Source organism: Erinaceus europaeus, chromosome 1 (genome assembly GCF_950295315.1).
Source record: "Erinaceus europaeus chromosome 1, mEriEur2.1, whole genome shotgun sequence".
NCBI classification, from domain to species: domain Eukaryota; kingdom Metazoa; phylum Chordata; class Mammalia; order Eulipotyphla; family Erinaceidae; genus Erinaceus; species Erinaceus europaeus.
Window position 1 is genome coordinate 108,597,842 of NC_080162.1, and position 14,176 is coordinate 108,612,017.

At 41.9% G+C, this 14,176-nt stretch overlaps 1 protein-coding gene across 1 annotated transcript in view; it reads left to right on the top strand.

Annotated features, from left to right (window-relative positions):
• The first annotated feature begins 300 nt into the window (after positions 1 to 300).
• BLNK (B cell linker) overlaps positions 301 to 14,176 on the top strand; it is a 104,669-nt gene continuing 90,793 nt past the window's right edge. The window contains exon 1 of the mRNA XM_016193575.2: positions 301 to 525. Coding sequence (XP_016049061.1) covers positions 479 to 525 — 47 coding nt within the window. The 5' untranslated portion in view covers positions 301 to 478. The remainder of the gene's footprint in view (positions 526 to 14,176) is intronic.

Here is a 14,176-nt window from a genome sequence, read left to right on the forward strand (position 1 = left end):
GAGAACTTCTGATGGAATGAATTATTCTGCTTTTCCCTGAGCCCAGAAAACTACTGGGGATAGTATGACATCTACTGGAAACAGAGACTATATGTGTTCAGGATAACAGGAAGTAGTGGCCAGCTAGAAGTTTGCCCTGACTTGGTTATAAACGTTGCTATAAAAGAAAGCTGCTGGAAAGAAATTTGCATGTCCAATAGGTTTCGCTATTAAAGTTTACACAATGTGGAGTAATCAGCCAAGCTGGCTGGCTACCCAGATCACATGATTATATAGAAACATGAAACTTGACTATGCGCTCAAGCAAGTTCTACTTCTCCCCAGTGCAGGGTTTGCCAGCAGCCCGCACTCTCAGAACTCAGACTCAAGTGACTGGAACCCTTGTGAGCAAAAGCTTACCATGCTGCTTCCTAGGAGGGCCAGCAACTGCTGACACTACCATCAGACTCTTCTCTGTGGCTCATAATTACTGAAAAGAATGGACAAACTAAATAAAATAACCGTCCCTGCTAGTCAGAAGTTGAGGTAAGATTTTTTCCCCCCATCTTCTACTTCTCCTTCTCCTTCTCCTCTTTTATGATTTTGTTGCAGCTCGGGAACTCTGGCAACCTGGATGTTGTGTTAGTTCTGGGGCCGTGGGTGGCCACTATTATAGAGAAGCAGACTGAGTTGTTAAAGAAATATGTTGGGACACATTGGCTTACTTCTGTCAATGATTGTTTAAACTACTAATCTAAAAAGACAAAGGGCTTTAGGGAAGGAGAGAAAGGGATGGGACAGAGGGACGCTGTGGTTCCTCATTCATGATGATACAAAAGAACCTAGATGGGGAGAGACTGTGCCTTGCACACCTCTCATGTGGAGATGAGAGGTTGTACCTTTATGTCAACATACGTACTGTAAACCATTAGCTCCCTCTCCCCCAACAAAATGGGGGGGGGGAGAAGAAAAATCCAAAGGCTTAATTACATTCTACCACAGATCATGAGCTTTTTGAGCCTTGAATACAATCTGAGTCCTCAAGCATTTCCCTGTAAAGTACTATTCAATTTTAGGGATAGCTGTACTCGTGTGTGTTCCTTGTAGTTTTACTGTCACCTTGTGAGTGATTAACACAAATTTATTGTGTGCATTACATCTGTTAGTCCAGTATTCACTTATCAGTATGATAATTATCTATAAATAACCCAACTAGGACAGATAAAACAGAAGGGGATGAAAATCCTCAAGGGGATGAAAATCAAGAAGGTTCTCTGAACTTTGGAAGAGTTAACCTTCTAAGGTTTTTTTTTGTTTGTTTTCTTATTGCAAAGGTCTTCTCATTGGAATGGCATTATGACTTTTGGGGATTAGAATTTTTTTAAATTTCTTTATTGAGGGATTAATGGTTTACAGTCAACATGAACAAATAATTTTTTAATTTGCTTTCCCCCCCTTTTGTTGCCCTTGTTGTTTTATTGTTGCAGTTATTATTGTTCTTGTTATTGATGTCATTATTGTTGGGTAGGACAGAGAGAAATGGAGAGAGGAGGGGAAGACAGAGAAGGGAAGAGAAAGATAGACACCTGCAGACCTGTTTTACTGCCTGTGAAGTGACTCCCCTGTAGGTGGGGAGCCGGGGGCTCGACCCAGGATCCTTACACTGGTCCTTGCGCTTTGCTCCACGTGTGCTTAACCCACTACACTACCACCTGACCCCCTGGGGATTAGATTTTAAAAATGCTCAATGAGTGTTTTCTTTCTGACTACCACTGGAATTTCACTTGGAGCAAATTAAATTATCAAGCATAGTGAGTTAAAGAATTAGGGCGTTCAAGAGAAAATGTAAAAATGAATTAACATGGAATTGGCAGGGGAAGGGTTCTTGCAGAATATGAGTCATATACTGGTGCATGTTTGGCCAATGAACCTTTGAAATGAATGGCTGATCTAGAAACCGTAGGCAGTGCCAGCTGAAGGCAGCCATTTCAAGCGTGTGTTACATTCTGATACGTTCTAGCAGGGATGACAAGAAGGTGGCTGAGTTTTGCTATTGGTCTCAAGTTGGCACATCTTCATGGGAAGGGAGACAAGTAGAACAAAACAGTTACAAGTAAAATGAGTATAGAAAGGAATTGAAGTTGTTGGAAAAGTTGTTCCAAGAGTTGAGCTGATAAGAGCAGAATGAGAAAAAAGTAGAGAATTGGAGGGGAACTGTTATGCTCTGGGGACACGCAGAAGCTGTGCTTGACTCTGGACTGGAGTTCATTTGTGGGGAGTCAAAGAGAGTTTTCTGACCCCTCCAGAAGCTATCAAGTAGGATATTTGAGGCCAGAAGGTCCTGGTAAGGTTGAGTTTATAAGATGGGGCCAGACTACAAAGAGCAATGAGGAGTCTCACTGTTGGGAAAATTGAAGAAGAGTTTACAGAGTTAGAGATATCATGCTAGCAGGTTTCCAGGGAGTCCGCAGGATGATCTGGAGGCAAAGGGAACTTGGAGGTAGGGGGATATTTAGTAGGAGATGGGCAGGTTAGCAATTCAAGCATGTAGTATTGTAAGCCTGAACTTGGAGGACAACACAACAGGAGTGAAAGGAAAGGAGCTATGCCAAGTAACTAACAAGGAATGGATACTAGGCCTTCTTTCATACAAACAAGAGCATCTTCAGGGTCCTATCCAGGGATATTCCATAATATAGAACTATACTGAACCTCACAGTCTCTTTCAGGAAATCTACGTGGGAATTTATTTAAACAAAGAAAAGCAATGGAACTTAAACCATCTTATGATCCCTCCTTTGGGACAAAGCCCAGCTTGATTACAGAGCATGTGGTAGGCATTCTAAAATATAGATTATAGGGTTGAAATCCACAATTAAATTATGGATAGTCATATATTCCACTCACATGCCTAGACAGAAGTAACTTTTCCCCTACTCAGCTACTCAGTTGTCTTTACAGAATTGGCCTGCTTTGATAAAATGTGTACTGTTGATGTGGAACTTTTCAGAGAAATGAAATTGTGGAGACAATGAACCCAAGGCACCATCTTAAATCTTTTTCTGTAATTAGATGGGGGTAGAAAAGAATAGGTAGATGAGATATTTGGTCTCTGTGCTTTGTTCCTCCATCCTGACTGGTTAACACCCTCTCAGAGAGTTGTGTAGTTATTTGGCACTAGATGACAATACAGATGAGGAGCCGTGTTTGTATTTTTTTTAAAAAAGTTTTTTCCCTTTTGTTACCCTTGTTGTTTATCGTTGTTGTTGTTGTTGTTGTCGGATAGGACAGAGAGAAATCGAGAGAGGAGGGGAAGACAGAGATAGACACCTGAAGACCTGCTTCACCGCCTGTGAAGCAACTCCCCCACCTGTGAAGCGACTCCCCTACCTGTGAAGCGACTCCCCTGCAGGTGGGGGTTCTAACCAGGATCCTGATGCCAATTGGTGCGCATGTGCGCTTAACCCGCTGTGCCACCGCTTGGCTCCCCGTGTTTGTATTCTTAAACTTATGAAAACTTTAAAGAAAACGTGCCCACATTCTTCATGAAAAACGTAGGGAAGTGATGAGTAATCATCGAAGAGACTAAAATGAGTGGTCCACATCTAGATGATATATTTGCAGGACTGGAAAGAGACTAGGGGCAAGGAGAGAAAAAAACAAGCCAAGGCAAAGAAGAGAGACTGGATTGGAAAGAACCAAGGGCCTCTAAGAATAAAGAAAAAGAAGACCCCTAGAAGGACAGAGTTGGGGGTGGATCCTTATTCTGAGCATTGCTACTGTGAATATTTGAGAAAGGCAAGGTGACTAAGTTCCATATGACCTCAGAAATATATGCATACATAGACTCCTTTTTATTTATTTTTTCCCCGTTTTTGGGGCACTGGGTGAAGTGTGAGTCTCTGTTGGTGGGAATTCATAGACTCTGGCTCTTCTAGCTGACTCATATCCATGACTGTCCCTAGATTTTATAAGTTAGTGATATCATCATAATTATAGCTGAGACCAGAGTTTGCAATCTTTCCACAGTACACACTCCTCTACACATAAACATTTCATACTTCTTTTTTCTTTATTGGGAGATTAATGTTTTACAGTCGACAGTAAATACAATAGTTTTTACGTGCATAATATTTCTCAGTTTTCCACACAACAATACATTTCATACTTCTAGTACACATATCAAAATGTACCATCTAGGCAGTTGGGCGGTAGCACAGCAGGTTAAGCGCACATGGCAACAAAGTGCAAGGGCCAGTGTAAGGATCCCATTTTGAACCTTCAGCTCCCCACCTGCAGGGGATCGCTTCGCAAGTGGTGAAGCAGGTCTGTAGGTGTCTATCTTTTTCTCCTCGTCTCTGTCTTATCCCTCCTCTCTCGATTTCTGTCTGTCCTATCCAACAACAACAACAGCTATGACCACAATAACAGCTATAACAAGCGTAATAACAAGGGCAATAAAATGGGAAAAATAGTGTCCAGGGGGTAGTGGGTTCGTAGTGCAGGCACCAAGTCCAGCGATAACCCTGGAGGTAAAAAAAAAAAAAAAGTACCATCTATGGCCATATAACCCTGAACGCGCTCAGTTTTGTCTGATCTCAGAAGTTAAGTAGTGTCAGGCCTGGTTAGTTTACCATCCTGAGTCCTGTCGACTATATTTTTTTCTAGTTAGTTTCACAAGCTTAAATATGTATTTTTTGTGTTACCCATATATACTTATTTTTATTATTATTTTTTTAAATATTTTATTTTATTTATTTATTCCCTTTTGTTGCCCTTGTTTTTTTTTTATTGTTGTAGTTATTATTGTTGTTGTCATTGTTGGATAGGACAGAGAGAAATGGAGAGAGGAGGGGAAGATGGAGAGGAGGAGAGAAAGATAGACACCTGCAGACCTGCTTCACCGCCTGTGAAGCGACTCCCCTGCAGGTGGGGAGCCAGGGTTCGAACCGGAATCCTTATGCCGGTCCTTGTGCTTTGCGCCACCTGCGCTTAACCCGCTGTGCTACAGCCCGACTCCCACATATACTTATTTTTATAGATAGGAAAGGATTTTGTTATAGATCTGGTCAAGCCTCCCCAAGTCCTTAGTTTATTGGTTAAAGAGTATGACAGTTTTTCAGTCAAATTGAAATATGTGTGACTTTAGGCAAGTTGACTTGATCCCTCTAATCCCAGCTTCTTCATCTGCTAAAATAAAGATAATAACACTATTCTCATAGGGCTGGTACATGAATTAAATTAGCAACTGGCATATAATGATTATGATAATTATCAGATCAAAATGATAGTTATTAATACCACTATTGTGACTTTTATTAATACCGTCAGGTGTTCAAATGATCTAATGAATGTGAGCCTAGGACTTTACACTGACCCTTGATAAATTTCACATTAGTTTCAGTTCTTCTTTCATCTATTTTGGCTACTTTACTTGTCAATTCAGACATCTGTGCTGCTTAGCTTTGCAGGGACTGTAGACATAATAAATATCTCTTCTCTGCCTTTGTCTACATAACTGATTAAACTGTTTCACATGACAGAACCATGTCAGGATGTCAGGGCCTCACTACCTGGGCTTTTACTCAGAGGTTTTGTTTGGCAAATTCTGGGACATGACTTCTCTTCTTAGGTTTTGGAATTCTCAACTAGAGAAGTCTAGTCACTTCTCAAATTCAGTTCTTCAGAAATTAATACCTTTAACCTGGAAGCAACCCAGGTGTCCAACAACAGATGAGTGGCTGAGCAAGTTGTGGTCTATATACACAATGGAATACTACTCAGCTATTAAAAATGGTGATTTCACCATTTTCAGCCCATCTTGGATGGAGCTTGAAGATATGTTAAATGAGATAAGTCAAAAGCAAAAGGATGAATCCATATTCCCATGCTGATTTCACTCATAGAGAGACGCTGAAAAACAAGATCAGAAGGGAAAACACTAAGCAGAACTTGGACTTCAGTTGGTATATTGCACCAAAGTAAAAGACTCTGGGGTGTGGGGGAGGGTTCAGGTCCTGGAATATGATGGCAGAGGAGGCCCCAGTGGGGGTTGAATTGTTATGTGGAAAACTGGGAAATGTTATGCATGTACAAACTATTGTATTTTACTGCCAACTGTAAGCCATTAACCTCCCCAATAAAGAAATTTTAAAAAGAAAGAAAGAAAGAGAGAAAGGAAGGAAGAAAGAAAGGAAGGAAGGAAGGAAGGAAGAAAGAAAGAAAGAAAGAAAGAAAGAAAGAAAGAAAGAAAGAAAGAAAGAAAGAAAAAGAAAGAAACTACCTCCACTTCACCCTTCTGCCACTCACTCGCTCTCTGGTTCTCCCTTTTCTGTCAGTGGTGCTATCACCATACCTAAGTTTGACTCTTCCTCTCTGTGTGCCTCACTTCCCTCCTACACCCTACAGTCTTTCCTTTATGATGCTTCCAAATAAGCTGCTTTCCTGTTCTACATCATCCTGGACAGGAGTTTTGACCAGACAATTCCCTAAGTACCTCTCAGATCTGATACTGAGTCATCCTTTAATCATAGAAGCCATTCTTTTTTCTCCTTTTTTTTAAATTCTTATTTATTTGTGAGAAAGATAAGAGGAGAGAGAAAGAACCAGACATCACTCTGGCACATGTGCTGCCGGGGATCGAACTCAGGGCCTCACACTTGAGAGTCCAAAGCTTTACCACTGTGCCACCTCCCAAACCACTTTTCTCCTTTTTTATTGGTTATTTAACAAGAGTTTTACAAAAATTATAAGATTTCAGGGATATAATTTCACATTCATACATAGTCACTTATGGTATCCAAAATACAGAGACTATTCTTGACATATGTTCCGTCCTCTAATGCTACCATTTTGTCCTATAACCCATAGAAATAGTTTCCTGATAGACTATCTATTTATCTACCTATGTATCTATCTATGTATCTATCATCTACCCATCTATCTATAAAAGTTATCCCAGAGAATTGAAGACCTAGAGATGACCAATAAGTAAATAAACACAACAACCAGTGACCACTTCTTAGCTCTCTTCCTAGCCAGGACAATGAATCTAACATATTTTAACTGGAAGGGCAAGCAGAGGAGAAAGTTACCCTGGTGGATAGAACAATTCTTGAGTATATACTTGCCTTCAGAGATTTTTCTTCTCATCCTTTAATAAGGTAATAATAATTAGGTCAGAGGCCAGTGCTGATGAGGGAAGGAAAAAAGCAGGTCTAGCCATGGTGGGTGGCAGCAGAGTGGGCTAAGCGCGTATGGACCGGTGGAAGGATCCCAGTTTGAGCCCCCAGCTCCTCACCTGCAAGGGAGTCACTTCACAAGTTAATCCACTGCTCCCCACCTGCAGCTGGGGGCGGGGGTCGCTTCACAAGTGGTGAAGCAGGTCTGCAGGTGTCTATCTTTCTCTCCTCTCTCTCTCTCTCTCTCTCTCTCTCTCTCTCTCTCCTACTCAACAAGAATAACAACAGAAAGAGTAACAAAATGGGAAAAAATGGCCTCCAGGAGCAGTGGATTCATAGTGCAAGTGATAACCCTGGAAGAAAGTAAATAAATATATAAAGAAATACATAAATAAATAAAAGCAGGTCTAGCACTGAATGGTGGAAATGGATAGGTTTCCAGAAAGTGCAGCTCCCATTCTCTTCAGACTGTTGACCTGGCTTGTGCTAGCTAAAAATTTTCTCAAGTGGACCATATTGTGCCACACAGATGGGTGAAGAGCTCAGGAAATATTTATATTTTTAAAAAGTAAACTTTAAATTTATGTATTCCTGAAATAAAGAGAGAGAGAGCTCAGGAAAGGCCTCTTTCTCCTTTGGGGCAAACAATACAAGGATAATATTATTAAATTTCTACAAAATAGCCTTCAGAATCATCAGCTCAGAAAACTCAGAGCACTTTCTCCTTTTTTTTTAAATTTTTATTTACTAATGCGAAAAGTTGGAGAAAAAAGTTAGAACCAGACATCACTCTGGTACATGTGCTGCCAGGGATTGAACTCGGGACCTCATGCTTGAGAGTCTAATGCCTTATCCACTGCGCCACCTCCCAGACTCTCTAACCTATTCTGGGTATGACTATGCCATGAATGCCCCAAGCCAGAGTCTCACATATTTAAGACCTGTGCACCATGTCCAACTAACTCCCTTCTCTTTATGCAGCCAGTCTCCAAACAGGCTACCACTCATACAAGTAGGCTTCCAAAACCAAAACCACAACTGCATTCCAGCCCTGCCTCCTGTATCACTGGATGGGAGGAGTCTGGGCTGGTGCCACAAGCTCCAGGCACACATTCACAAACAATCTCTTTGGTTTTCGCCATCTGATGACTAACCTCTGTTCAGCAGAGAATTAGCTAGTATGATTCACTTTCAAACAAGATCTTACTATTGTCTTCATACAATCACATCAAGGAACCTAGGTCTGTTAAAAAAAATACAAATAAGCCTAGTTGCAGATGCTACCATGGCGTCAACCTGACTTCCCTGGGCAGACAACCTCACCAATGTACAATGTACATTGAACCCCACCTCTCCAGAGCCTACCCCACCAGGGAAAGAGAGAGAGAGAGGCTGGGAGTATGAATCGACTTGCCAACACCCATGTTCAGTGGGGAAGCAATTATAGAAGCCAGACCTTCCACCTTCTGTTCTCCATAATGATCCTGGGTTCATACTCCCAGAGGGTTAAAGAACAGGAAAGCTTCCAGTGGAGGGGATGGGATATGGAACTCTGGTGGTGGGAAATGTGTGGAATTTTACCCCTCTTGTCCTATGGTTTTGTCACTATTTTCTATTTTTTATTTTATAAATAAATATAAAAGAATGTGGTTGTAGCAATAAAAATTCTACTAGAATAATCTAAAAATACAAATAAAAATTTTAAATGACTTGTTATGGGGAAGTTGAAATCCTCGATGGGTTTCTTTGTTGTTCTAAATCTCATGAAAGTATCTCCCCTCTACTTTCCACCAACACAAAGCTTCATCACTTAGACCCACAGTTCTCCATCAGAGACAATTTTACTTGTCACATTTTGCTTGGAAAGTTTGTTTATCATAATTTCAAGGAAAGGTGCTACTGGTACCTCGCAGGTAAATGATGGATTTGTTGCTAAACTCTCTCCACTGTACAGGCTTGTACTCACAGCAAAGAATTCATCTAGCCCAAAATATCTATAGTGATACTGGTGAGACACCTTGATTTGGAATGAATTCTCTAGAACAGAAAGCACACATTCATTTGTATAACTGTATAGTTATCGTATTATTTAAAATTTATGATATGCAAAATATGTCTTTTAAAATTTCTTTATTGGGGGATTAATGGTTTACAGTTGACAATAAAATACAATAGTTTTTCCATGCATAACATTTTCCAGTTTTCCACATAACAATTCAACCCCCACTAGGTCCTCCTCTGCCATCATGTTCCAGGACCTGAACCCTCCCCCACACCCCCAGAGTCTTCTTTTAAAATTTATTTATTGAGGAATTAATGATTTACATTCGACAGTAAATACAGTTGTTTGTACATGCATAACATTTCTCAGTTTTCCATATAACAATACAACCCCCACTAGGTCCTCTGTCATCCTTCTTGGACCTGTATTCCCCCCCCCCACCCCAGAGTCTTTTACTTTGGTGCAATACACCAATAAAATATGTCTTTTTGATTGATATTTTTTCTATTTCTTTACCTGGGATGGTTTGAAGGAAGGACTAGAGAGGTTTGTACCTAGGTTTCAATGAATTTCTGTCAGACAAAATTTGACTTCACTGAGGTCTATATTGCTCTGTAACTTTCCTGGCTAAAGAAATGAGAGGAGAAGAAAAAGGATATCCAGACACAAGGTCATCTTGAAATAGATTGTTCCTACCTCTGTAAGTAGCCTGGATGAACTTTTAGTGGAATCCCTAGAGTTGTGATAAGGAGGAGGAGGAGGAGGAGGAGGAGGAGGAGGAGGAGGAGGAGGAGGAGGAGGAGGAGGAGAAGGGGAAGGGAAGAGGGAGGGGAATGGGAGGAGGAGGAGGAGGAGGAAGAGGAGGAGGAGGAGGAGGAGGAGGAGGAGAAGAAGAAGAAGAAGAAGAAGAGGAAGAGGAAGAGGAAGAGGAAGAGGAAGAGGAAGAGGAAGAGGAAGAAGAAGAAGAAGAAGAAGAAGAAGAAGAAGAAGAAGAAGAAGAAGAAGAAGAAGGAGAAGAAGAAGAAGAAAGGGCAATACAGGTATTCAGAAGTCCAAGGATTCTACAGTCAAATTTTACAGCAAGGTGGGCATGGTGAGTTTGTCCTGAAGCAGAATGGGAGAATATTGCCAGAGGAAAGGCATCTCAAGGGGTATAGGAGAGATACTGTGCATTTCCGCACCCTTTCACCTGGCCTTCTGCCATACACGTGGAGATTCTGCAGTAGTGTCCTTGGGGAATTGGGTTAGCATGCACCTTTTTTTCTGGGATAGTTCCTGGTACAGTATTTACTCTCTCTTGCTTGGTCTTTCTGTGGCTATGGTATGTAGTTTTTGCAACTGATGAATGGATTTAGAGAGTGTCATTGGTTTGGTTGTTTTTTTAAGAGTTAATTTCAGTTCTGTTATAAAACAATCTCATATCTCCCCTCCCCTACCTCTTAAAAATGTTTTTTTTTAATTAGTATTGCTCCTACCCAGACCTCAGCAAACAACAGGCCTGATTCTCTGCAGCATATTAAGAATGGTAGGATAAAGTTGTTTGTGTGAGACCTCATGCAGTGTGTGTGTGTGTGTGGGGGGGTACCTCAGCAGCAGGTCAGTGTGTTATCATGCCAGATTCCCAAGGCCCATGGGTCATCCTAGATCCTGTCTCCCTAATGAAGGGGCTACAGTACTCTTACCAGCCATCAACATTGCCTTATCAAGGGAACCTTGTGGGGTCCTTTGATTCAGACTCTGTTTCTATTGCACAAGCATCATGGGAGTGCCACTGCCTCTGTCAGACAGTGTGTCTCTTGCTTTGTGATTCTGTGATATCATACTGACCCGGGGTCATCCTGCTTTTATGTTTATTAATCACTTTATTGGGGGAAAGGATGATTTATAAGGCGGTTGTTGTCACATGTGTACAGTTTCTTATCTCCACATGATAGATGTCAGCACACCACTCCCTCTACCAGCTTGTCATCTTCCTCCACCATAGGACACTGGGCTCTCACCCCCTCACCTACTCACTCTCCTCTGCCTTCCCTCTTCCTAGTCCTTGGACCTGCTGCATTAGGCCTTCATTGATCACACTGTCACTTGTACTTTTTCTTTCTTTGTTTCGTAAGTCCACCTCGGAGTGAGATTCGTCTACTAGTCATCCTCCTTCTGGCTTATTCCACTTTTCATGATTCTGTTCTGCTTCCTTCTATTACCCCGCTAACCCCATATTAACTTATTGGATTGTCCTTATAATTAATAGGTACTATCTCTTTATGTATTGCCTTGAGCTGGTAATTTTTATAGCCCACTTTATTTATTTATTTATTTATTTATTTATTTATTTATTTATTGCCTCCAGGGTTATTGCTGGGGTTTGGTGCCAGCACTGCAAATCCACTACTCCTGGTGGCCTTGTTTTTTTTCTGCTTTTATTGGCTATGACAGAGAGAAATTGAGAGAGGAGGGGAAGATAGAGAGGGGGAAAGAAAGATAGACACCTGCAGCCCTAATTCATTGCTTGTGAATAGACACCCCACCTCACCCCCCCATCTCCACAGGTGGGGATCCTGGGTCTCGAACCAGGATCCTTGTGCATGGCTCCTTATACTATGTGTGCTTAATGCGATGCATCACTGCCCAACTCCCCTTATATTACTTTGTCAGAGGGCATACTGACTTACAAGACTATTGTTACATATGCACAGTGGCTTATCTTCCCATGGTAGGTGTCTGTATACCACACCCTCCACCAACTGAACACCTTTCTCCACCATCATAGACTGGATCACTAAACCCCTTTTGTAACCCCTCCTCCCTTTAGAGTCCTGGGATCTGGTGGAGTAAGCCACAGTTAGTCTAAGGTTCATCCTGAATTTTCCTTTTCTTTGCTATGAGTGAAGTCACTGAGTATCCATCCTTCTTCTGACAGGTCTCACTTAATCATTCTGCTTCTTCAAGGTGACCTAATGTCTCCCTATTTACTTTCTTGAGTCTTGATGTCTCATGGGGGCAGCTTAAGTTTTCCCCTCCACCTACTTGCTGGGTTCGCTAGGCTCCCCCAGGATCAGGTACTGAAGGATACGTTTCTATTGTTCCAGAAAAGAGACCCACTTGTTGGTTGGATGGGTGCCAGCCGCCATCTAGGTCCTGCCTCCAGACCAAGGGAATTATGTTCACTGATCTGTGGTCCTGACTTGCTGATTTGAAGGTTTCCCTTGGCAACATGGCTTGTCAGAAAACAGTGTTAGCTCTGGGCTCTGAAGGACTGCAGGACCCCAAGGGTTGGGGAGTGGTTTGGGGATGGGAATATCCATCCCAGGTACTCATACCTCTGCTGTGTGTTGAGCCTCCTCATTGGCTGAAGGAGCCAGCTTGCCATCCTGGTGTGTGTGTGTGTGTGTGTGTGTGTGTGTGTGTGTGTGTGTGTGTACAACTGTTTTAATGTTTATTTCAAATACAAGTAAAAAAAAATCTTAAGGGATATGATATGTCTCTGGGGCCCCATACTTTTCTGCTGCCCACTTTCTGTGAAGAGATCTCTTCACCTAAGGGTGTTCCTGCCTCTCAGACCTACTCCATCACTTTCCCACAATACAGGGAGCACTCAAGTAGGACCCCTAAGCTTCCTGGTGTGCAGCTCCACACAGCCCATGCTCAAGAAGCCCCACACTTAGTTCAGTGCTCTGCAGTGGCAGTCTTGACATTTTTAATCATTTGGGACTAAGGATTCTGCATCTTATTTTAACACTGGCTCCTCCCTCCCCAAGTTATGCAGTTGTGCCTGCCACAAGTGCCACAAGTGCCACAATTCACCCCCAACTGAACTTGTTTCATTCGCAATCTGTATAAATATCCGTGCAGGCGCCCTTCCCTTACCACTCCTCATCCCACATCCTAGAGATCTACATGACAAGGACCTGCAAAATTAGTTCTCTCACTTCTTTATTCTTAAAGTAGCAAAGTTGAGGCCAGGGGCCAGGCTGTGACACACCTGGATGAAATCACACATTACCATGTGCAAGGACCAGGGTTCAAGCTCTCCAGACCCCACCTGCAGAGGGAGAAGCTTCAGAAGCAACAGAGCAGTGCTGCAGGTATCTCTCTGTGTCCCCCCCCCCCATTTCTCCTTCCTTCTCAATTTCTCTCTATCCAATCAAATAAACAGAAAGAGGGAACAGAAAAGAAAAAGAAAAAAAAGCTGAGGTCAGCAAGGTAGAACTACCTGTTCAAGTTCACACCAGATCTAGAACCTGATCCAGGAGGTGATGCAGTGGGTAAAACACTGAACTCTCAAGCATGAGGTCCCGAGTTCAACCCCCAGCAGCACATGTACCAGATCTAAGACCCACATCTACTTTTGCTTTTGAGGAAGGAGAGAGAGTAAGCTGTAAGTTCCTTTCTCTTTTTTTCATATTGAGTCATTTGCTGGTTCACAAGGCAATAGCTTAGTGAGTGTTCTGCATTTTTTTCCTAGACAATTTATTAAAAACCCAAAGTGAAGCCCTTTGGAGTCTTACTCCCATGATTCCAGGCTATGAGATGATTCCAGGCCCAAACTTGAGTTCCATCCTGACTCAGGCATGTTTGGTAACCTACTAACAGGTATTTTTCAAAGAATGCTCCCACAAGAACTCATGTGATCTGAGGGTAAGCTATCATTATAAAAAACAGAGCTGGTCTTCCGTGTAATCTGAGTGTAACACTGCAAACCAACGTGGTATAATGGAGACATGCCTCAGAAAGGTGTTTTTGCAGCAGTGGAAAAACTATACACTTTGTAGTCTAGGAGACCTGGATCTGAATACTTGTTTTGCACTTACTAGGGCATGAGCTTTGAGATCACTTACTCCTTTTTTTTTCTTTTTACCAAGGATAAAGTAATAATAATACATAGCATAGAATGCGGTGTTGTGACAGTAAATATAGTTTGTTGTTGTGTTTAAACTTTTTTAAAAATCACTTATTTATTATTGGATAGAGACAGAGAGAAATTGAGAGGTGAGGGGAAGACAGAGAGAGATACCTG